We start from the raw sequence: 24428 nt of genomic DNA on the forward strand, positions 1-24428 counted from the left end.
GGCAGCGCTGCTTCCGGGTGGGGGGCCGCCGGCTTCCGGTTCCCGCCGGAAGCGCCCGTGTGTGCGGGGCCCAAGATGGCGGCGGGGATGTACCTGGAGCACTACCTGGATAGTAAGAGCCGCCGGGGGCGGGGCTGAGGGCCGCGGCTGGGGCCGCCCTGGCGGGAGGCCGTGCGGGCACGGACGGACCGCGGCTCGGGGCCGGGGGTTGACCGGTCCCCGGGGCGCCGCCCGCGGCCTGCTCCGAGCCTCTCGGCCGGCAGCCTCGCCCCGGCTGTCCCCGGCCCGGCCGTGAGGGCCCCGCCGCCACCGCCGCTCCTGGGGCCGGGCTGAGAGGCCCCGTCCGCTGCCCGCCGCGTAGGGGCGTCTCGGGGCCGCTTAAAACGGCGGCAGGGCTCGGCTGGGGCTCCCGGAGCGCCGGGTCTGTCCCCGGAGGAAGGAGCCCGGCGCTGCTCCAGCCGCCCCTCGGGAGCGGCAGCTTGGCCGTCGGTGGCTTTCCCGGGATAAACCGCGGGGCGGGTGAAATAAAGCCGAGGTCACTCTCGTGTCTGTAGGGAGGCGGCTTCGGTAGATTCCTTTGCTGTCGTTCTCAAAGCGCAGCCCTGTTCTGCTGGTCGAAGAAGTGCTCTGTAAATGCTAATGGAGTTGCTGACGTTATCTGAGCCCTCCTATGATATCATCCTGCCTTAAGGTGCTTATAACTTTGTCAAACTCAGCTCTTTGGGGCATAAGACCTTGAACGTGTGATTTTTTTTCCCCTGTGTTCTTAAAACAGTCAGTAGACTAATCAGAGGAGTTTTTCTGAAGGATTGTACTAATGAGTTAAGATTTAGTAACCTGTTCTTTGATGAATGCTGTTGTCACGTTTTCTTTCTGATCTGGTGTCAAGACTAGAAACGGGGGAGCACGGTGATGGGCTGGTGTGTTTAAAGCGTGGTGGTACTGGCAATGCGTCTGTTACTTTGCTATACCTGGCCGAGTTAAATCTCTTGCCATCTCCGTATGCTTGGAAACGTTGGAGCTTGGTTCTTCAGAAATTTCCCTACGCTAGGTTTCCTCCAGCTCAGAGCTGAGGCGGTGTTGATATGGAGACAAAGGTTCTCGTTCCTCGCGTCCGCAGTGCTCCTTTTGTCGTTAGGAAAGGAAACCTCTTGTGAATTAACTTAAGAAAGTTCAAGAGCCATAATAAATTTCAGGGAAAGCTGAAAAGAAGCTGGAAGTGAACAGGCAAGGATCTGGGAGCTGTGAGGAAGGAGGGTGCAAAAGCCAGGAAGAAGAGTTGGGTGAGGAGGCAGATTGTTAGAGAGGAGCAAGGATTGCTGAGCAAAGATGTATGTTCTCCTGCTCTTCTCATCCTGGTGTGGAAGACTGCAGTTGACTGAGGCTCCTCAGCAAAGATGGCCAGGAGTTGGGAGAACAGGGGCTCGACAGGAGGGGAAAGAAGCGGACGGACAAGGAGTAAGCGCGTGGGGATGCAGGGTTTTCCTACTGGGAGACCGCGAGTGAATTTTGAGTAAGAGCTGCAGTGTGAAGGTAAAGGAGTGAAAGACTGGGATTTGCAGATGTTAGGCAGGGATGAGAAAGAGGCAGCACTGAGCGCGGAGAGGCGTGGTAGACACTAAAGCGGAGAGAAGGGAGCTGTAGGTGAGCTCGGTGGCTAGAGAGCGCTCCCACCAAAGTCCAACACTACTGGATCTTGTCGTCACCGTCAGCTAAAATCGACGAACCCACTGGAAACTCCTCTGTTCCCCTCTAGTACAAGTGTGCAGAGACAATTACAAACTCTTTATTTTCTCTCTCTCGGCTGAGATGCGTGGTCCTGCAATTGAATTAGAGATTCGCGTCCTGTTGAAGGTGGATATTAATATGGTGGTGTAGACTGTCATTTTTAAGGTGTCTTGCTTAAAAAAAGAAAGTAACGCGCACAATCTAAAAGTACTTAAAAAAAATCTGGCTACAGAGATGTTAGGAAGAGCAAAATAATCTTCGCTGCGATGGTTTAGTCTTTTTTGCATGCTCTGGGAATTCTCAAGGCCTTTTTCAATTTTTAAGGTGTCCTGTATAGTATATGCAGCATTACTTCCCTTTGTTAGCTAATAATTGCAAGACAGTTTCTGGGCTTAATCTAGAGTTTCTTCCAGAAAAGCGCATCATATGAATTGTAATACTTCGAGACCGAGAGCCTCCATCTCAGCCTTCACTAAGTTAGTTTGCTGATAGGCTTTCCTGTCGTGGTTTTGTGACTTTTGTCTGTAGTTAATTTTCACAGTTCCAATATTTAGTCATTGCACCTATAAAGCCTTTTACCTGCCGTGTTCAGGTGTCCCCTTATTAAAAGTTCCCCCCCTGGGTAGTTTGTAATTGATTAAATCTTAACCTTTTTTCTGGTAACTTAGGAAAAAAAAATTGCCTGCGATAACATATTTTTCAGTTTTCTAATGAGCCATCTTGTTCTTCTTCAAGCCTGCCCTAGTCTTTTGACATCCTACTTGAACTTCTGACTCTCTGAAATTGCGTACAGTCCTTTAGTAACCAGTCTTCGTCATGGTACTAGTTGAAGAAGTCAGGTTATCGTTCTTCTCTCGGGTACGCCCTTATCGCTCTTCGCCGTTGCGTTTCAGCTGGGGGCTCGTACTCAGGTAACTATCTACCGTGACATCGATATGATACGGTCTTTCTGTTTCTTAGAAATACGGTCCAGCATCCTTTATCCATCAGTTATAGTGCTCATTCCTAAATATTGCTCATTCCTAAATTACCCTCCGTAAGCCTCGATGGAAGGGATCTGCAGCTGGGCTATCTCTTGCTGTCCCAGTCATATGTTCCTTCCATTCTTGTTCTTCCAGTCTGTATCTCGCTTCCAAGTGACTTAACTTTTCTTGGCTCAAGAACTGCTTCGTGTGTGATTTGCATGAGTGGTGCAGCCACTGCTGATAGTTCTCTGTCATGGATTCTAAAGCCTTGTGTAGCCATTTAAAGTACTTTTAATATCTTATGTTTGGGTTTTTTCTTATTCTAGCTTGTTATGTGAGGTACTTTCTGATACTGCATCGAGGATTTGGTGCAAGTTGTAGTTTAATCACTTTAAAAAATTATTTTCACTAATCAAATGTATATTCTTACTAAAAAAGGTCCAGTCAGGCAAGTTTATTGTCACATTTAATCTACATTTTTCACCCTCGTTTAATTCTTTGAGATGATCTCAGGTCAGCTATTCCATTTCTTTTCATGCCTGCCTGACAGCATTCAGTTTCCCCCTTGCTCTTTCTCCCCCCCCCTTTTTTTTTTTTTACATTATTTCAGCATTTTAAAAACATTCAGTTCAATTTTAAAATAGTTCACTATTGTTCCAAAACTTCCTGAAAATTGAGACAAATAAATAGTCCAGAACCTTTGGTCAGCTCTTTTAAAAATGTCTAATATTTACATTTCCTTCTTGGAATGGAATTCTTTTAGTATTACACTGCTAATGCAGACACAGTTTTCAGATGAATTTTTTTTTTTTTCCTCCCACAGTTTCTCTTTCATATGGTTTGCTGGCTGGATCTGCTCAGGGAATGAATGAGGAGTGTGTGATGAAAGCGGGCGGTTGTTTGTAGGACCTCTTCAAATCCTTGAAGAAAGGAAGGTGTATAATGAATCAAGTGAAGATTGTAGGATGAAAAAAGGTGGCCTCATGCTTGAGGCAGTTGAATACCACTCTGACAAAGTGAGTTTGATGTTTGTGTTTATTTTGGGGGTCACGCTTTTTACAGGTTCTCCTTGCATAGACTGTGGTTCCCTCAAATGATGAGTGAAGGCTTGTAGTCAGAAGAGCGGATGTGCAGAGTGCTCACAGCTGCAACTGAAGTCCGCTTTGAACAGATAATTCTGAAAAGTCAGGCTGTGTAGCATTTTTAGACGTTTCAAGAGGTGTGTTTGTGATTTGCTGGCCTTCTTGGCCTTAATCTCTTTGCCTCAGTAAAGCTCTTGACCTTCATTTTATTGGTAAGGGACGTGGGCTACACCACAGCAGCGTTGTGAAGAAGCACTCTAATGTCACAAGAATGAGCACCTTGAAAAGCTGATTACCAAGGCGATTTTCAGATTGAGGTTTGGGTTGTGTATGTGTGACTCTGTATTGAGCAAAGAGAATAAAATAAAACTTTGAATCGCTGCTCAGTCACTGGGAATGAGAAATGCCTTGTATGGAAATCTCAGGCAGTTAGGTAATTAAAAATGATACGTTAAAATGCACGAGCAGTCTGACAAAGCTGTGCGTACAGCCTCAGTTGTTTCAATTAATAAATTTTTAGTCTGCTACTTTGGACATCTGAAGTTCTTTTCCAGGAGATTTTTGTGGAATAGCCAAGTTAACAACACTTCTCCTAGTAAAAGCTGTCTGGCAGTTTCTTAGGTCTGGTATTTCAGTAGCTTTCAAGTCCTTGCTGTAATTTGAAACTGGGTTTAGACCTGGGGTTAGACATGCCCTTGCCTTTGCTCTGAGCTGTTAATTGCAAAGCGTATCTGTCTGAAATGTGGTATGCTCCTAGCAGATGTTTTTGCAGCAGAAAAATAGGCACATTCCTTCTGTGCTGAACATCCTGACAGAGGAACTCCGTATCTTGTCTACTCTGATCCCCGTCCTTCCTTCATCCTGCTGAAGCTGCCCCTTCAATGACCGTACTGAGCCAAAGGATTCAGGAAAGGGGAAGAAGAGGAATGTTTCTTGTTCCAGTTCTCTTCTTCCCGAGTGTTTTTCTTTGAGCACAGCTCTTTCCTCAGTTCTCTTCAGTGGCTGAAGTTAAGCATGAAAAGATTTCCATTTCTTCAAATATTGTCCTCCTGGTGTCTAAACCATTTTATGCCTGCTTCTGAGGGAAGAAAGCAAGATTCTGACGTGCTTTCCCTCACGCCAAGAAAGCAGTGCGACTGCAGTAGGAAAAAACTATGGGTGTATAGGAGTCGGAGATGTAGAAAGGAATGGAGGAAGAATAAGAAGGGAGAAAACCTCGTGTTTTGCGATGAGAAGATTGAATGTGCGTGAAGACTCATTAGAGGAGGTTGTGCTTGCTCAAACTTGAGTTACAGTACTTGGCTCGGTATTTGCTCTTGTATTGGGTTAGAAATACTGGAGTGGAGGCTTTGAGGGGGAGAAAGGAAGGGTGACTCATACAGATTTTCCAGAAGATGAGATGCAAACACTGAGTTTTCTTCTTGTTTGGAATTATCAAGAGGATCGCAGAGCTACTGTGTAACAGGCATCCTTGAAGTGCGCATATTCAGAAAACAGTCCCAAATAGTTTTCTACAAGTCTCTGTCAATGTGCCATGAGTGCGGGGATTATCATTATAGTAGAGAGAACTGCTGTGCAACCACATGTATTTTCTACCATCAGTGCTTCCCTGTTTACCCGCCTAGCGGGTGTCAGAATAAAGTGAGTATACTTAGTGACAACACACAAGTTTATCTTTTATGGCAACAGAACCAAGGCACGTACCTCTCCTTGACTGTCTGGTGCCTGAATTTATTGTGAAATGACCTCTCTGCTCACCTAGCTACGCTCTGCTGCTGAGGACGTGTCTGCCCCGTTGCTCGGGTAGCTGGGGTGAATGGAAGGGTCCTGTTTGTGGGTGCGCTTTCTGAGGCAATCAAACAGCGCCTTCCCTGCTGGTCCCAGCCATTGCTGTCTGCCACGTATATTCCTGCTGGGACTGATGAGGCTGTTGCTTTATTTGCCTTGCTGAATGGGGAGCACACGTTGTTCCTGTTGGGAAGCGTGTGCCAGACTGGAAGGAAGTTCAAAGTTCCGTATGGTTGAACTGGTCTGTTACTGAATAAATGTCAGCATAAAATGTTGGTAAGGAATGGTAACAAAACAATAAAAAATGTTTCCGTCTTCCCTCCCCTCCCAAACCTCTGAGGAACTAGATTCTGCCAACATTTGGTCTAAATTAGACCTAAACGCTTGGGAGAGTTATCAGCAGAGGGCTAGTAACCTTGGTGAGCTTGAGAGGCAGAAGGATGTCGCTGGCCTGTCTACTCAGATGGCTGCTTGATATTCATGTTCTTGGAGGCCACCAGTCAGGACCTCTTCCAGGAGCAGACACTAGGACGTATCTGCCTCAGTGAAGAGGAGGATGGGGACAACAGACTTAGATGAGGAGTCCTCGGCTGGTAAGTTGTGTAGTCATTTTCTAACTGGGTTTTTCCCCTTTTTTATACTGATTAGGGAGGCATCAAGTTTCCTTTGCTCCTTCCGTTCGCATCTGTCAATAGGCACATAGAGTTGCACCAGTTCAGGGCTTGTCAATACTGGAAGGCTGATGCCAGCATAAGCACAGAGCAACAGGAGCAGCGTACACCCTCTTGAAAGTCATCTGCTTTCTCCTACAACTGACGTGAGAATGTCCTTTCGTTCCTTGATAACATTAGCTAACCCAGTAAAGTAGGATTAGTCTTTCATAATAGCTACGTCTGTCTGGATTTCCCTCTGTATAGCCTCATCAAATGAGAGTATGATGCGTATTGTCATCTTAATACGCTTAGAGGACATGGGTGTGATGTCAGAACTTGCTGTAGGCAAACCCTTGATTCTTTCCCAGTCCTCGCTGCATTCCAAATTCCCCAGCAGTTCTTTTCTCTCTCACTTTACCTACCGTCATTACTCTTATCCCCTCCCTAACGTAGCGCGTAGCCGTACCCTCCCGTTATTGCCGCTAAAGTTTCTCACATCATGCTTCAGATATGCAAATCTCTTAATAAATTGTTTCTATATTCAACACCGGTTTAGTGTAGTGAAAGATGCCTTTCACCTTACTGAGACATTGGTTTAGTTGCATCTCCGATGCAGCACATGCGATCTATGGAAAATTACAAAAGATCTCATGCAGGGGAGAGGATTTGGTGATTCATAAGCATCATTTGTTTCTGTGTGAAAGCTACTGGCACAGCCCACGCTAAGCTAATACATTTATTATTGCTAATGACCAAGTTTATTGAGAATTGATTTTGTTGTTGAGTGGTATTTTTATCAGAGGTGATAGAAGATGGCTTTACAAGACAAAGCATCCTGCATTTTCTCTGCATTTCTTCGCTTACCCAGCAGCAAATCCGATGTGATCATTTTGGCAAACAGCCCTGTGATCTCTTTGGTGGTGGTCCCTGCCGTTGGAGGTCTGGGACAGGCTGGAAGGGCCTGGAGTGGTGTACCCCGTTTGCAAAAATGCAGGTAGTGTTATCCCTTACAGAGCTGTTGTGAGGATAATATTGCAGGTTAGGATGCCTATATTGCAGCAGGGCTGAGCCGTAAATGGAGAGCAAGGTACGTATTATGCTCATGCACCAATTTCAATAAACTGCGTAGGAGGATAAATAATTAGCTGAGAACACAGGACAGGGTAGAAGCAGCAGTTTAAAAGGGCTATACCCTCTAAAAGGAGGGATTGAGGGATATAAAAGACATCTTTCCCCATAACGAGGAAGCAAGCAAGCTCCTGAAGATTGCTGTAAGCCAGTTGTCCTGCCGTATCCTTCAAATGCTACGAAATTACGGGAATCACAGAGCATCAAAAAGTCCTGTGTGCTTTCCCTGCAAGATCCCAGCCAATTTCCTATCTCGGGGGGCAAAGCACTTACCCTCTCACTGTGGCAGTCCCTGGCACAAGCAGGATTTTTTTTTTTAATTACCTTCAGCAATGTGGTGTTTAAAGTGTTTGCCGAAACCTGTACTGTTCAATAAAGCAACCGTGGTTACGTTTCAAACTGTACTTTCACATTTCTTAATAAATTTAAACCCGCACCTGAACACGGTGGGTGAACAGATGTCTCGGGAAAGGCACTGCGTATTTGCGTAGCGCTTGGTGCAACGGATCTCTTGTCAGGAATTTGGCCGTTGCCGTAGCACAAACCCGTTGTTCGGCAGCGTTAAAAGACGTGCTGTGGGAGAACGGAGCGGAGCGAAAGTTTTCAGGCTCTCTCTGTGCCTATGTCAGAGTTAACATCTCCGTTAAATAGCTGAAGTTTCAATATCGGTTGCCTACGCTTGACAGCCCACATGTGTTTCTGCAAAGAAATAAATAAAATAGTAATAATTGGAGGGGAAGGAGGGTGGTGATGGATTCTGACTTGTGGGGAGTGAGAGTGCGTGGTTCTTGAGGGACAAGACGGCGTGGTTATGGATGGCTGCAGGAGAAGGAATGGGAGAAGGAATGACGAGGAAAGAGGAGAATAAAGAAGAGGGAAGAAGAATGGGGGTAGCGATCAGAATTGAGGAGAGGAAAGATGAAGGTAGGTAGAGAGACTCGTGGTAGGAAATGAAAACAAGGTAAGAAAAGGAAGGGGTAGGAAAAGCTCAATGAGATGTGCGCTGATGATTCTCAGGGTAGTGGTACTGCGGCAGGAACGAGCCGGGTTCCCTGCGGATCTGCAGACGGACACGGTTGCATGAACGGCAGCCCACACTTTGGGCCGAGCTGCTGGCCTTGTGAGCGCTTTCTTCTCTTTACCTCTTCCCCATCCTCCTCTTCCTCTCTTGCTGCTGTGCCGTTTGGGTTGAAAGAGGCCCTCGGTTTTATTTTTCTGTCAGATTGTTGCCTCTCTGGGACAGACTGACAGCCCTTCACTGTCCTCCAGTGATCAAGGATGCCTGTAGGGTGTTTTTTCTTTACGATGATCCCTTTCAGAATCTGATAATTATTTGGGTACTTTACAATATATAGTATTTAGTCATGAAAAGTTTAGGTGCCTCTTAAAATAAGAAGAAAGAGCAAATGTATTGTAACAGCAGAAGGAGAAATTCAGGAGGAAACATAAATAACATAAGTGTTTTTAGAAAGACTGGGGGAAAGTGTGGTGTGTTAGTAGGAATGAGGAAATGGAAACTTAAATATTTGGGTTTTTAATGGGACTGTTAGGGTGGTGATGTCTGACAGCCCGCCCAGCGCAGGCCACGCAATTTCAGCAAGCGTTGTGAACCGCTGTGATAAATTCTGTGATGCAGACCATCACTTTTTTTTTTTTTTTTTCTTTTAATTAAGGGTAGACAAGAGCTTTTGAGTTAAGCTGCAGATAGTAGAAAACTTCCCCATACCACACAACTCCGTACTGGCGTTCCACAATACCATACACCTCCCTGAACTATATACCATACAAATAGTTTGTTGCTCGGTTAAAACCTGCTTACCTGCAGCTTTATCTTGTTACGCTTTTTGTTCTTGCCAAAGTCTCTCTGGATCATAATTTTTAATGTTGTACTCAGCTTCTTTCCCCTTTCAGTTGGCTAGATTAAGTGCCGTTATAACACTTCTGATTATAAAGTCACTGTACTCTCAATTGTTTCGTTTTTCTCCCAGTTTTTTGACAAAGCAATTACCGAACCTTGGCCCAATAATCGATTTGCTGGGTTTTTAGGAAACTATTTCGCTGGTTTTAGCAGGGAAGGAATTCAAATGACAGGGGTTTGTCTCATCAGTCCCCGTGGAAACCTGCCCAGCTAATGAGCCTCTGGAACATCATTGCTCCTACGTGCTTGACTGGTAAATGCTCTGCGCTGCCGAGAGCCGCCGGGAGCGGAGAGCTCTGCCCGCGGAGGCAGGTAACGCGGCAGGGGAGCCGCGGGGCTGGCAGCGAGCGGGAGAGGCCCTGGGGAGAGGGAGTCTCCGAAGGACAGATGGCTCTGGGCTGAAAAGATGAGACCAAGGCACGGAGAGGCAAAGGGAGGACAGAGGCTTTCCAGAGGAGGGCATGTGCTGGCGGTAACGAGAGGTGGTGGCCGATTTTTACGGTAACGGCTGTAAAAACTAGAGCGCAGTCCCTTTCAGGTTCTGTAGCAGAAGCAGAAGTTTCTCCTGCTGCTAGAACATCGCTGTGAAACGTGGCCGTAACCTCGGCGGGGTTGTTCTCCCCAGAGAATAGCATCCTGCTGGGTTTTGTGCTCGCTCAGGGGCTCTATCTAAAAGGTTTCTAGCCCCGCTGAGGGGAAACGGACTGTACCTGGTGGAATTTGTGCTTTTACCGACTTTCCTTTTTAGAAGAGAACAAGAAATGACATTAATCTTTTTTTAAAACTACAAAGTCAAGAATTTAGAAGTCATGATCTTCCAGGATTAATAAACTCGGTGTAAATTTGACATACTGTGTGCGGTGCAAGAACAGATACTGTTTTCCTTAGAGGATACCTGTCTTGTCTTCGGCAGGGGATGCTTTGGAGAGGAATGAAAAGTAGCATGCTGCAGTACGACCCGTGTTTCATTTGCCGTACAAATTGAAAGTTTTGGAGTTGACGAGGCTGGGGATTGCAGGAAGGGAAAAGGCATGGTCTTGGGATTCCCAAGCTGGATTTCATCCCTGCCATAAGTTCCCTTTGTAAGCAATGGTAATTTTCAGCATGGTGTCCCCGTTGGCTTCCGAGATGCTTTTTTGAGCCGTAGGGATGTAATCTGGTAGTCGCCTACTTGGCCTTTGTATGAAGTCCGTCATGCCGGACAAACATGGAAGTATCAAATTTAGGAATGTGCAGACAGCCTTAGTTTTGCTGCTTACTAATTTTTGGGGAATTTCATTTTGCACTGTTAACTGGCCTTGAACGCAGGGGGACGACGTGTATGTGCTGTGATTATGTACCTGGGTGCTTAAGGACACCTACTGTCTGGGCATCTCCCAGATACTGAAATTAGAAATGGCAACAGGAATCTATTGAAGCAATAGGTTGATTGCTTATAAGGATTCTGTGTGTAACTTACTATATTCTGTTTGTGCAAAAAAATAAGGAACAGCGTCTGAGCGCAGCGAGGCCCACGGTTGTTTTTACCTCTTACAGGAATTCGTTTCGTGGCCCGTGCGCAGTACTTGTTAAAACCTGCCTCTTGCATACAGCCCTTCCCTGCCGGCTGATTGCTTTTCAGGGAAACGTCTCGGCTGTAGAAACGTGTGGCAGTGAAAATAGAGACAGCTGCTGGGGCTGGTGTGTTAGACAGTTTTGACGATGGGTAGACCCACCTTTATCTCCACTCTCCCCGTGTTGGAGAGCGGGTTCAGGAAGGAGACATGCTGATGTTGTGTTTCTGAAGAGCTTTTCCCCCCCACCTTTTTTTTTTTTTTAAACCTGTGAGAGATTTTTTTTTTTTTTTTATTAGGTATAAAGGTGACAACAATCAAGCTTGGACTTCAGGTTAATGCAGTGACGCTAGATCTCAGTTTGATTAGACAGGCATGGAAAAATGAGATTGTTTTTATCAGCTTTGTCAGTTGAGCATCTGGTGATGCCTAGGGGGTGAGTAGCATAGTGCGTTGAAAATTAATTGACTATCAACTTCACATTGCTCGTTCAGAGCCCTGCAAACATTTATTATTCACAATGTATAGCATCGTCCCAGGTGTTGGACAGACCGCACTGAGGTTACGGTGCAGAAGGCAGAGCAAGGAACACGTGACAGAGGGTTAAGGCTGCTGTTCGCAGCTCCCCGTCCCGTCTCAAACTTGCTCTTTGGCTCTGCACAAACTGTCGCCTGTCTCTTATATCTGAAATTGATGCTCTAAAACGGACTCACTTTTTAGTGAATTAGCATTTGATCAACTTTAATTTTGGCATCCTTGTCTAGAAAGAGCTAAATGGCGTTATTTACCAGCTGTTGTACTATTTTTTTCATTGCTGAACGGAGTTCTTGGATGGATATGTTGTATTATAACGACTGACTTCATTACAAATTTTGGTTCTCTGCTTTCTTAATGTAGGCCTTGCTGCATGGCAGCAGTTTTCTGTTAACTAGTATGTATTATAGAACTATGCTCCTGGATTAAATATATCACGTTTTTATAGTCTGTCTCCTTTGGAGTTGACAACAAATGGAGGCATACGAATGTGCACCAGGAAAGGGTGTTGGGAATTGCTGGACTGGTGTATGTGTCGTTACCGGTTGAGTTAGCTAGCTTTGTTCCTGCCTTGGCGTCGCGGGCAGGAACCTGACTTCTCCACGTATCCTCTTTTCCCTGCAGGTATCGAGAACCTGCCGTTTGAATTGCAGAGAAACTTCCAGCTCATGCGAGATCTGGATCAGAGGACGGAAGGTGAGGATTAGAGATGGTTTCGTTGACGAGACGGGAAGCGTGCAGCTTGAGCAGCTTTTCTTTCCTTTGCCTTTATCACGGGGATCTCGGGGCTGGGGAAGAAACCTGCAGCTGCTCTCATCCTTCAGTCTCTCTTAATGGAGGGCACTGTAGTGTGCGTGTACGTACGTGTATTTATGTATTTAATGGTGAACTTGTTTCAGACCTCAAGTCAGAGATCGATAAGTTGGCCACGGAGTATATCAGCAATGCACGGACTTTGTCTTCCGAGGAAAAACTGGGGCTTCTCAAGCAAATCCAGGAGGCCTATGGGAAATGCAAGGAGTTTGGGGACGACAAGGTTCAGCTGGCTATGCAGACCTACGAGATGGTATGAAGGGAAGTGTCTAGTGCTTAGCGTATGAAAGAGTGTACTAAAGCCCCCAAGCCTGGAAGGCCCCGATCTCTCTTTTTAGGCCCTACCCACTCTTGCTTCTCAGCTCTTAGTTCAAGCCCCGTGCCCTCCCTGCCCTCTTGGGCTCCCTTCTGTGGTAACTCCTGGTCACTCTCGTCTTTGCAGGTTGATAAACACATCCGGCGGCTGGACACAGACCTCGCTCGCTTTGAAGCAGACCTGAAGGAGAAGCAGATAGAGTCGAGTGACTATGACAGTTCTTCCAGCAAGGGCAAGAAGAGTGAGTACCACCACTGGGCTGCAGATTGATACAGGAGGCAGCCAAGTGACTATGGAAGTGGTGGGGATGAAGGCAGGCACTGGAGTGGTACAGATCAAAGACTGTTACGCTGGAATCTGAAGGACAGGTAAAAAGATGGTGACCTGGGCTCTTCTTGTGCGAGCACATTCAAGGCCGCTAGATAAAATTGCGATGGGGTGCATGGCCCAAAGCCAATGTACGCTCTGAAGTAGGAGTGTATGTTAGTGCTGGAGAGGTCGTTACTATCAGGTGTCTGTTTTGATGGGGTGGCAGATGCAACACCTTTCTCTCTTCTTACCAGAGGGCCGAGCCCAAAAAGAGAAGAAAGCTGCCCGTGCTCGCTCTAAAGGGAAGAACTCTGATGAGGAGGCGCCAAAAACTGCCCAAAAGAAATTGAAGCTTGTCCGCACGTAAGTGTTTAAGAGATTTGCGGGAATGAGGAGCATCACTGCGAATCAGAGCAAGGGAGGCCTAGCCAGACTGCCCTGTGAAGGATCTGCTCCCCACCCAGACCAGACGCTGTGTCCCCTCTCCCCTCTTGGGAAGCAAGAGGACGGAGACCTTTTAATTCTTTCAGGGGAGTGTGGCGTGAAGGGGAAAGCAAGTCGCTTCGGTGGAGTTGGGTGTATGCGCTTAAAAAAAGAGAAGCGGCTGTCTCTGGCCAACGAGGGCATTGTCTTGGGAGATGTGAGGGGACTCGAAGCCGATTATTTTGCTGACCTACTTTATTCCCGTCCTGCAGTAGCACAGAGTATGGCATGCCTTCGGTCACCTTTGGAAACGTCCACCCTTCGGATGTATTGGATATGCCCGTGGACCCCAATGAGCCCACTTACTGCCTCTGCCACCAGGTCTCCTATGGGGAGATGATTGGCTGCGACAACCCAGATGTAAGAGCCTGCGCTTGATGGAAATGGGGGAGAAGGGAGCAGGGAGAGTCTTGCACGGGAAGGTGGTTTGGAAGGGCAGAGGGGTGGCTTGCTAGGGCCTTGTAAGTGCATCTTTCTTCAGGGTTTTCCTTAAAATGACAGGTTGTTTTCTTGCCCCCACACTTGGCAAGGGAGCAGGGGAGTTCTCCTTGCTAACAACGTGCCGGTTGGGTGTGAGTCTTCATTCCCTGATCGCTGCTAGGGATTTAGGAGTTTGCGATCCAATTTTGGGAAGCTTCGGTAGCCCAAAAGCAATGATGTCAAAAGAAAACTGCTCTTGAACTGACTGCTCTCCATCCCAACAGTGCTCCATTGAATGGTTCCATTTTGCCTGTGTGGGTCTGACAACAAAACCAAGAGGAAAATGGTGAGTGAACAAGCAACCTGGAAGGCCCGCCGGTCTTTGGAGAGGGGAGGTCCTGGGTGGCAGAAGGGAGAGTACTGTCTGTACACACTTAGGAGACCTCTTAAAAAGGAAAATTGGAAGTAAGGCTTTGTCTGGGACCTTGGAAAAGGCCCCTTGGGACTGTGTGTTGGAGGTTGATGTCATGCCCTAAACTCTGGCTTTTTACTTCCCTTTCTACCAGGTTCTGCCCTCGCTGTTCCCAGGAGAGGAAGAAGAAGTAAAATCCTGTGAGCCCTCAGTACTGCTGCAGGAGCTCTCTTCCCCCTGCCAGGGCCTCGTCCCAGCTCCCCCAGCCCTTGGGGCCTTGGCTGGGGGGAGTCTTGCCCTGTTTGTGGTTTGGGCCATCCCTGGAATGGTGTGTACCCTCACGGCGGTTCCTGTGTGTTCTGTATCCCTGGTTGCTTCCGAATCCCTAAGGGAGGCCCTCTCTGTGTGCTATTCCAAACAGGTCTCTGAACCTCAAAGGGAATGAATGAGGGCACCAGGGTAGCCACCAGATTCCCAGGGATTCAGGTAGCCCCTGATTTTCCTTGGCTTTCCTTCAGCCTCCTCAGAGTTCATTGCCTACTCTCTGCTTAGAGAACGAGGCTATGGGATGGGGGAAGGAAAGGAGGTAAGTCTTCAGCATTTTAGGTCTTTGATTTTCCTGGATCTTTCTCAGGAGAGAGGGAGTAACCAGGCCACTTCTTAATCTAGTGGGCTGGTTGAGAGACTGAAAACCCGATGTACTCCCTGTCTTTAACCATTCCACTGCTGGCATTGAGCAGCCTCTTTTGCTGGGGAGAGGAGGAGGAGGGAGGAGTGTTTAGAGCTAGCTTTGTCTCTCTTATTCCTGGGGTAAACCTGCTGGCCTGGGAAGCACATTGTGTGAAGGAGGAAGAATTTCTGACCACACGGGGAGAAATGGCTTGATCTAGCCTGTCTTCTGGCTCCAAAATTCTCCCTTCCTTTTGTGCAGTGGGGCTTCTCCATTATGTCGATGATGGGAAGTTTGGGGATTCAGATCCCACTTGTATAATACGGAATTAAATAAAGTTCATTGAAACAAATACTCTGTTTGCCTTGCCGTCACCTCCAAAGTAAAGCGTGGCAATTGGTCTCTTTAGTTATTCTTTCTCTCTCAGCTCTGCTTTTATTCTAAATGATGAATGTGGTACGGCTTTTTCATGTAAAAATCCTGACAGGTGTTAATAAGTGACATTCTGCCGAAGTCATGCTTGAAAATACACCTAATATACTTTTAAAAGGTTACTAAGCTTTCTAGTGGCCATAAAAAAAATATCTGCCCCTTCAGTCGTGCCCCCACAAGAGGGTGGGCATTTATTCACATTTTTGTTGGATTGTTTACTTCATCGGTGCTCTTCTCTGAAATGAGGAGAGGTGGAGGTTTGCCGTGGCCTGGAGATGGATGAGTTTGAGTCTCCTCTTCCCCTTGTTCCCTGCTATGCAGGAGGGTTTAAGCGTCTCGCCTGAAACATGAAATGTTTTCCTCGCGTAGATAACTTGCATGAGGATCGATGGGGCGTTTTTGTTCTCGTAGTCGCGAAGCCAAAGCTCTTCGAGGGGTTCATTATTAAAACCATCGGGAGGACCGTGTAGGTGGAGAGCAACGCTACTCGCCTTGTAGTTGTACAGGGACCCTGTGGAAGCCGTCGGCTCACAAGCTGGTGTTAAGTCTTCTGCTCACGCAAGTTAGCACTGAGTCAGTCTTTGCTTTTGCTTCAAGAAGGGGTGCTCAGCTTCCCGTTTTGCACGGAAAAAAAGAGAGGTAAGTTCTTGTCCGGACTATGGCTCCTACGGTTTGCGGTACCACTGCCACGGCCTGGATCTCAATCCCCAGATCGTCTTAAACCATTTTCCTGCGGCTTCCCTCCTCAGACAGAGAGGAAATAAATCCTGGAAGATGTCGGTTGTGTGTGTGGTACCGTCTTCGTAACGGGAGATGCTGGGCCGTCATCCGGTGGGTGAGAAGGCTGTGGCAGGAGAACAAATGTCTTCAGCTGGGGTTTATCCAGAGCTCAGCTGCTGCTCGACTAACAGAACAAAGGGAGGATGCAGTCCGAGCTTGAAAACAGGCTTTGCGCAAAGCGCGAGGGCGGCGAAGGACGCGGACGCTCCTCTGGGTGGTTTGGTTGTGGTGGGGCAGGACACTGGACCGTAACGGCCGCCGTTAGCAGCAAGCTTCCTAGGAACTGTGGGCTAGCGAGGGGTTGGAAGCGGCGGCCCTGTAAGGGAGCCGCTGCTGCTGAAGGATAAGAAGTAGTTGATGAATGCACGTGGTGTAACCTGAAAGGAGCGTGAGCGGGCGGGGGGGTGTCGCACAGCAAAGCGGGAAAGAAGACAGCCCGCTGCTTAGGCGCAGCTTACTGTGCAGGAGGAGCTGCGCGGGGTAGGTCTGGTTTAGGAAACGCACGCGTCGGGTCTTCTGCGGTCGGCGTCGGATGCGGAGGGGGGAGGCAGACCAGGAGACTCCCGTTTTCGGGCTAAAGCTTGGGCCCAGGGTTACCGTTGTGCTTCTTGGGACACTGAGAACTGGAACACCCTGATGATTTAACACCAAACACGTGCGAAACACCAGGTTCTGATGCGGTGCCAGAAAACGGCGGGGAGCGCAAGGCGGGGAGCTCCGCGTACCCCCCGTCCTGCTCCTGCCCCATGGAGGGGTGCTTCGGCCAGCAGCGGGGAGCATCCAGGGGCCGTTGGTGGCAGCTGAGGGAATGCTCGGGGGAAGACTCACGGGAAGAGGGATTTCATACAAAAATATGGATGAAAACTGCGGATTTTTAAATGGCTGACGAGTATAAATGCAAACGAGGGGACATTAAAAACTAACCTTGGAAGAAAGGGAATAAGGGCAGTAACGGTGCAATATTTAATCACCGAGGGGGGGAAATAATCACATCAATAGAAGCTAGAAATTACGAAGTACAAAAATGAAGCCGGTGGGAACAAAGCCTGTAAGCGACAAGGCTGGCAGCATAAGCGGCTTTTTTTTAGAATGCCTTTTGTTTTTGATATAATTGAAGATGGCACATGTCCATTACCAACTGCCGATAGCAGAATTGTTTGTAATGAGAGGAGGGGGAAGTGTTCTGTAAATATTTATTCTGTGTTGGTGCTGGTGTCATATGGGGATGATGTACTTCCTAGGCAAACAGTAAGGAGGATTTTAAATAGCAGCTATTGGGGCGAACGCATTTTTGATCAGCAGTCTTGGGTAAATGGCGTTTGTCGTCCTGTGAAAGCCACCCGAAGATGCCTGTGGTCTGCTCTCCGTCAGTCTCTGGGCTGCCAGGGAAAGCCTAAAGGGCTGGAAAAGAGCCGGCTCCGTGCCGGCCCGTAACGCGGGCAAGGCGGCTGCCGTGGCGGTCCAGATGTGCAATACGGGAACAGCAGCTAAGGCAATGGCTTCTCCTGAAAACAAGCAAGAAATCCAGGTCAACAAAATCAAATCAGTTCGACTGGAAGCAGCAAAAAAAGGTCAGTCAAAAATTATTTGATTTGAGTTTGATTCTTTTTAAAAAGATTGCTGTTAATAGTTACCTGTATCACTGTAGTGCTAATGGGATCTGAAAAGTTTACTTCACCTAGAACTGAAGTGCTTAAAAATGGGATACGCCAAGTTAAAGTACTCCTGGACTCCTTTAAAGAACTGGCCAGCTTGCGGATTTCCTGGAAGAGCTGTCGGTGCGACATAAACGCTTTCTAAAACGGAGCTGGAGAAATCGCCCTTTTAGAGGGACTGGAAGGAGCCCAGCTGGTGAGTAAAGGCAAGCCTGAGTTTCGGGAAGCTGGAGTTGTACCGCACGACAAGAGGGGAAGACCTTTGCCAACCTCTTTAAGCCCGTTTATTAACAATAATTGGTCACGCACACAAGTGACCGGTTTGCCTTGTCCAGCTGTGATTGCCCCAGTCATGGGCATCATTCCTGGGTAGCTGGGCAAGCGTGGTCGATGAGGCTGTTCAGCAAAGTATTCCCCTCTCAGCAAGCTCCCGGCCCCCAGGCTCTGCCACCGCCACGTCCGCTGCGTGACGTGCACAGAAACCGTCCCAGCCACCGCCGTCGCCTTCCAGCTGTGGGACCTTCATCTCTTACAAACACAGCAAGCGATGAAACTAGCCCCGTAGCTCAGCAACGTCCAGCCTGTACTTAAGTGCTCTTAAGGTATCGCTTACCTAACTATCCGTTCAGAGCCACGTGGTAGGCAGGCTCTTACTGTCTGTTTAGTAGGTTGTGTAAGGCTTCTCTGCTTAAGCAGACCATTCGAGGCTCGACTGTAGATTGTGTTTCAGTGATACTCGCTTGGATTTACCGGGGATGAATTTTTACGAGACAATTAGTGCGTATAAATACATATATCTTAGACTTGGAACCACTGATTGGAAGGTACCCCTGGAGGACACCTGGTCCAGCTTCCCCTTCAAAGCAGGGCTGCTGTCGGTCCTAGATCAGGTCAGATATATGCTGGGTAGCAAGACGCTCTGTAGCAGAGCAAGCTCAGATAAGAAGCAGCAGTTGTGTGGCTGCGGGTGGAAGGTGATGTTGCTGGCGCTCTTAAGGCTCGATTCAAATGCTGACCAAATCAGGCGAGAGATCTCAAGGTGGCAGCGGAGAAGAAAAGCATTCCCAAGAGGTAACTTGTTTATACTGGCTGAAAATAAGACCGGGTCCTCCCAGGACGTTTCTCGTTGCAGATATACGTTGTCGAGAGGTGGTAGTTACAGACGACGGCAGGATTGCTCCCCTCTGATGTCTCCAGAGAAACAGGTGGCACTTCAAGCCCCAGAAAGGAGGCGTACGGAGGGGACCTCGGCAGTCTCTTGGCTAAGCGAAGCTTCAGCCAAAGCACAGCAGGACGTTGAGGTGACCGAGCCCAGACCACGGTGAAAGTCTTGTGTGAACTGGCAACAGGAGCGCCGACATTTCGTTTCTCCCGGAGCGGGGCAAGGCACACCGGTCACGTACCAAGCGCTCGATCGTTTAACGTAGCGTGATTCCCCTAACTTCTGAGCCAGCTTAGATTGGAGGACCTGCGCGATGCAGACCCGGCTGGTTTGACCGCTTCTGAGCCGTTGTCCTTTGTATAACCAACCGTGGCTCTACTTCTTCCCTGCCACGTGAACCAGGAGGACAAACCGCGGAGAGGTTGACAAGCTGAGTGGCAACACTTGGGGAGCGCGTGATCCTGGCTGCTCTAAAGCAGCGGCAGTGAGGAAGGAAGACTGCAGCATTTAAAGAGTTAAAGACTAATAGAAGGAAGGAAAATGTCCTATCAGTCTTTCCAAAGACAACTGAAGGAAGTTTCTCCAGCTCCGTTGCCTAGTAGTTACGGTAGCAGAAGAAACATAGCTGTTTTTATCAAATATAATGCATTTCATTTATTAAAACAGTCAAACATCTTGATTAATTTATGCTAATTTATGTTTATTCTTCTGAATACATAAAAGAAATTTAAGTCTTCGTTTAAAAAAGACATTTTTGCCCACGTCTTAAGGCCAGGCAAACCTGTGAAAAACACTAAGCTCCTAAAGCCTACTGTGGAAAAAATGCTCAGCAAGTTGCCCGCTTCGGTCTGATTTTGCAGACGGACAATTTAATTTCAGCGGTTTGGGTCGCTGCCATTGAAGGAGTAACTCATTCAAAGCTGAAAACCAGGCTGGGAGGAGAAAAGGCCGGAATTATTTATTTATACATCAACAACAAGCAAGGAAAAAAAAAGTGTGAGACCGTGAGATTCCTCGTTCTGAAAGCGTGAAGGGTCCGGTCGTTGGAAGAACCCACTGAGTTACTGCCGAAAGATCCAGGTGGGAAGAAACCTCTCTGGAGCTCTGTAGTCCAAGCGCCTGCTCGCACTAGGACTAACTTTGGGGTTAGATCGGGTTGTTCTTGCACTAAACCAGCCTGCCTAAAAAGACTAGAGCAGCTCACGCAAGCATGCTTTTATGAATCCGCTCCATTATTAATTCAAGAAACCATTTTTAAATGCTGGGTTTGCAATCAATTAAATATTCCATTTTCTAAATGACAAGTAAAAAAATCCTTCATTCACTATTTCCTAACAAAATAAAATGTAAATTAAGTATCATCTGAATTAATGCATGTTATAACTGTACAGTGTTTGTATAAATGTGAATAGATTAACATATCCACCAGGTTAAAATGAGTGCCAATTTTAATGTAAAGTCTATATTTATCAGCATATTCGCATAGCTCGCAGCCAGTGACAGTAAACCTGCAGAACTAAAGTACAACCGCGGAATGAAGATTATTTAATCTGTGATTAAAGTCAGCAATTCGTATCATTTTGGTGTAAATCAGCACGCTCTCTAACGCTTTTGTCTGTGGAGATGGACACCTCAGCCCTTCTCCGAGTGGGCTGCTACCCACATCCCTTCCCACAGGGCCGTGGCTACCAGGATGAAGGTGTTCAGCATCAGGCTCTTCTGTTGAAGTAGGTTCTGCTTCATGGAAGACCTAGAGCTGAACTGGAAAGAGGACCTTGACTTGGCTGCTGTGCAATGGCTCTGATGGCTTCTTGGCTGGGCTGTCCGCTCTTCCATTAGCACCAGGTGGCAGCTGATCTTAGCAGCCCAGGCCCGCTCCTGAGCTGCAGCTCCACATCCTCCAGATGCAGCACTAGAGGACACCTAAATCCCTGTCCTGCATCCCCATCTCCTGCTGGGGACCGCTGTCTTGGCCAGCAGCTTCGTTATCCCACATCGCAGATGAACAGCATTCCCATCTTCTGCCTCTCCTTGAGATCCACCCCCGGGTTGTTTGATTTGCGGGCAGACGGCTGCACTCTGGCTCTGAAGCTCATTTTGCTTGCGATGTTATGGTCACTGGTGGGGCCGGTGCTGTGCACACCAGCAGCAGATCAGACGTACGATGGGCAGAGGGTTGTAGGTGCCAGCGTTGTTTTATCAGGGAGGTTCCTCCGTACTCTCCAACGCCTCGTGTGAACGGAGCAAAGGTGCTCTTGCTTGAAGCTGCTGCACCCTCAAGTGAGACCCAGCAGTGTCACCAACAGAGCCGCAGCCGGCGCGGAGCAAGGGCACCTCTGCAAGCCTGAGTCCCTGGCAGCTGCCAAATGGTGGCTGGTTGCTGAGACCGGAGCAAAACCCTATGCCCTGGGAACTGGGACCTAACAAGAAAGCAAGCCCAGTGGGCAAGGAGAGGACCCCAAGGAGAGCCGGAGCCGTTGCTGTGAAATGTTGTCATCAGTGGAGGGGAGAGGGTAGGACTGTGATGGGCTTTGGACCCCCTTCTCTACCCATTCAGAGTGTTGCTGTTCTCTTAGGTGTGTGTTTTAATAAATGAAGGTAGCATGGTTTTCCCTTTCCTTTGATGCTCTGGAAGCAACACCGCGTCTCAGGGGCTCTGCTGGTCCCTTCCTTAGTCCGTCCTAACAGCTACACAAGCAGAATTGCTCGCAGCCTCCTCCATAAGCAAAGAGCCTCCTGCTTCTTTTCTAGCAACATATTGATATACAAACATATTGCAGTTAACAGCACCGTTATGGCTGCACCAGTACTCTGATTTTTCACTCCAGCTAACGTGAGAAAACAGATTTAGGTATTTTTACCAGACTTTCCTTTCTGAAATCACTTTCCCCCTCTCCCCCCCCATAATAGGTGGTTTTGGAAGCATTTTTCTATCATCTCTGCTTATGTTTTAAATTAAGACACACGCTTTCTGGGGACGCTGTCTGACAAGGCACTGAGGCTGGAATTCCCACCTAATCTTTGTAGCCTCCATGAGTTTCTTGAGCTGATCAGACATCTTCTCCCCGCCTTGCTCCCCCCCAGTTTAACTCACAGAGCTGACACAACCTAACAAACACCAGCCATCGTTCCTTCTTCTTCGGTTAAGCGCTCTGTGTGCCCAAGTGTGCTTTTTTCTTGCCAAGTTAGGCTAGTGGGCACGTTGAGGATCCTATGCATCGCCGTGACCGGGCTCTGCAGTCACCCTTTCCCCGTTGGTCCGTTGCTCAGTAGAGCCAGGGCCCAGCTTGGCATCGTGCTGCTACGGCGAGGTTAGCCTCTTCTGGCTGTATTTGCCACCTCGTCGTGGCCCTTAGCTATCCCAGGCTGAGGGTTGTGCACCGTACACCCTCCATCTGCGCAAGGTCAAAGAGAAACAAAGGGATGGGGGATTGGTTCAGCACATCGCATCCAAGATGGTGATATTTTTGGGTGCTCACCTTGATCTTGTGATGTTTTCTATCAGCCTGATGAAGGAAGGGGGACTATAACCCTCGCAGCAGAGGAAGAAGGGTCTGTGAGCCACGGTCCTGGGATTTTCAAGAGGTTTTCAGACATTGCTGCTTGGTGGTGGTGTTTGTGGCGGAACACGCAGAGCAGAAAATACTGAGAAATAACTTAGGTATTGAAGACAACAAGAAGACTAACTTGGAAGAGGAGCTTTTCTGCCGAAGGGTGGTCCCTCACAAACCAGACAGGCTCTTCTGAAGCTCAGAATCGACATGGCAATCGGATAGCAACATGGAAAATGCAGCTCCTTTCCTTGTAACAGCAGTGAGTTGTTATCCTGCTGTCACACGTACCCGCTACTGGTGTCAGGCACGCTGTAGGCCTGGGGGTTACAGCTGCGTACATCAGCCTGCCGAGCTGCAAGCGCAAGAACACCGTCTGCAGGAAACACCATTTTGTGGTAGCTCTGAAAACAAGGTGGCAAATCTGCTTCAGTGCGTGAATTATACAGCTTGTAACGTGTCATCGGCGGGACCTTATGGGTGCCAAGTCAACCCTCAGAAATGAGAGGCTATTGGAATGAACATCACCCCTGTACTGCGCGTTACTGACCACTATAATGGCTTGGCACTGCGGTAGGGAGTAGACTGCCCGCCAGCTTGCCACGTTGATGCCCGCTGTCCAAACTACTGTTCCTGCTGGCCTCATCCCTTCCCCAAAGATGACTTCTTTTTTGCGGGCACTTAAGTGCCCCGTAGCCAGCTGGCACAAAGCTGAACAGCACAGTGGTGTCTCCTGCCCTCGCAGTCTCCCGACCCTGCTGAGCGCACGCCGCAGACTTCTGAACGCACTTGTGGACTGTAAGACTTCCCTGAAGGATTTTTGACAACCTGAACCAAATCCAGTGTATGCCACAATGCATGAGAAGTGCTAAGTAGCCAGCCTGTCCTCACACCACTAGCCGCCTTCTTTCCAAACACACAGTAGCTCCCCACAGGCATTGCTACTAGAGCATCAGCCAAGGAGGCCTTCTTTGACAGCTCCTTCATCTTCTGCCTCATGTTTGAGTTCTCAGTGTACGTCCGGGGACTCTGGCCCGTTCATTCTTGTTTCCTGTTTTCATACGCCATAAATCTCTTGCTGGCACATGTAGACGCAGGCTGTGTAGCCAGCACCTGCCAGCCATTAATAACGCTGCGCGACGTGCCACGTTGGTGTGCTTTCCTAGGTCACGCATTTCCATCAGCCGCTGAGGTCGGCGTTGAGTTCCCCTGGGAAGCTGCTCAAGTCAGGATGACACAACTCAGCCTGGGCTCTGCTGTCAGTGGGGAGCAGAGGGGATTAACCAAGCTGGGGAGCTGAAGGCCCTGGAGTTGTCTAAAATCAGTTAATAAGCAATATATCTCAAGCTAAGCAACAGAAGACTAGGAACTGTCTAAAATTTGCAAGCCCTAGCAGTGTTGCCTGTTTTAATGTGAGCGGCAAGAGCTAGCTGGAAAACATCTCCTGTGTTTCTAAGAATCTGCAAAAGCATCCTAAAATTCAATGCTGCTGTTAAATGGTCGGGCTTCAAGCTTCTCAGAAACGTTACCTTCCAACAAGACATCTTAGAGCAAACTACAGCTTGTCTCCTGCAAGGAACCACAGAGCTACGTGCTGTTGCCAGACACTTTTTTAACAGGCTGCATGGTTGCGGTGATAGGAGTTTTCACCTTGATAGCCCGTATGGCCACGCAGGGTACTGGCAGGCAATGTGTCAGCCTCGCAAGCGCAGCCAGCACATCCGCAGCACTCTGCAGCCGCTGCATCCAGCAGAGCTGCTCGAATCTCCCAGGCTTTGCGACAGAGGTGGCTTCTTCAGCAGCATCCTGCTACGCTGTCGAAAACTTTGTTCGCTTTGCCCGCAGCTCCTCTTCGGTTCTGCAAAGGTGTCGTTTCTCAGCCGAGCTGAGGCTGGGGGGAGATGCAGCGGGTACGCAAAGCCACCGTGCCACCCTGCATTTTGCTTACGGATGCAGTTCTAGGAGCTGCTGTGCCAAGCATTTTCCTTCCAACCACCCTGACAGCTGCTTGCCCATGATGGTTATGGTTGTGTCTTTCCCTGTCAGAAAGTGCCCAGCCATGGGAAGCGCTGCGTC

The 24428-nt window shown here is 48.3% G+C and overlaps 1 protein-coding gene across 3 annotated transcripts; it reads left to right on the top strand.

Moving 5' to 3' along the window:
• Positions 1-26: 26 nt before the first annotated feature.
• ING4 (inhibitor of growth family member 4) lies at positions 27-15118 on the top strand. Of its 3 annotated transcripts, XR_015705187.1 has the most exons (9): positions 27-112; positions 11974-12045; positions 12249-12415; positions 12605-12719; positions 13042-13150; positions 13483-13630; positions 13975-14036; positions 14257-14430; positions 14524-15118. XR_015705187.1 is itself a non-coding variant. In XM_087759486.1 (8 exons), exons 1-8 carry the CDS (start codon positions 76-78, stop codon positions 14294-14296), a joined length of 750 nt encoding a protein of 249 aa, XP_087615612.1. In that variant the 5' UTR covers positions 27-75; the 3' UTR covers positions 14297-15118. The 3 variants fall into 3 exon arrangements, 2 of the variants coding, with proteins under 2 accessions (XP_087615612.1, XP_087615614.1); XM_087759486.1 differs by having other exon boundaries at positions 14257-15118; XM_087759488.1 differs by lacking the exon at positions 27-112 and adding an exon at positions 148-691 and having other exon boundaries at positions 14257-15118.
• The last annotated feature ends 9310 nt before the right edge of the window (positions 15119-24428 follow it).

The sequence above is a fragment of the Nipponia nippon genome, unplaced genomic scaffold, assembly GCF_047370975.1.
Source record: "Nipponia nippon isolate SJK-2023a ecotype South Korea unplaced genomic scaffold, ASM4737097v1 scaffold_2, whole genome shotgun sequence".
Lineage (NCBI taxonomy): Eukaryota > Metazoa > Chordata > Aves > Pelecaniformes > Threskiornithidae > Nipponia > Nipponia nippon.

Bases quoted from the DNA above. Each gene is read 5' to 3' on its own strand.
- ING4 (XM_087759486.1), top strand. From the start codon at position 76: ATGGCGGCGGGGATGTACCTGGAGCACTACCTGGATA. The intron at 12,720-13,041 runs GTGAGTACCACC...TCTTCTTACCAG, and splicing joins TTCCAGCAAGGGCAAGAAGA to AGGGCCGAGCCCAAAAAGAG. The intron at 13,151-13,482 runs GTAAGTGTTTAA...CCCGTCCTGCAG, and splicing joins AAATTGAAGCTTGTCCGCAC to TAGCACAGAGTATGGCATGC.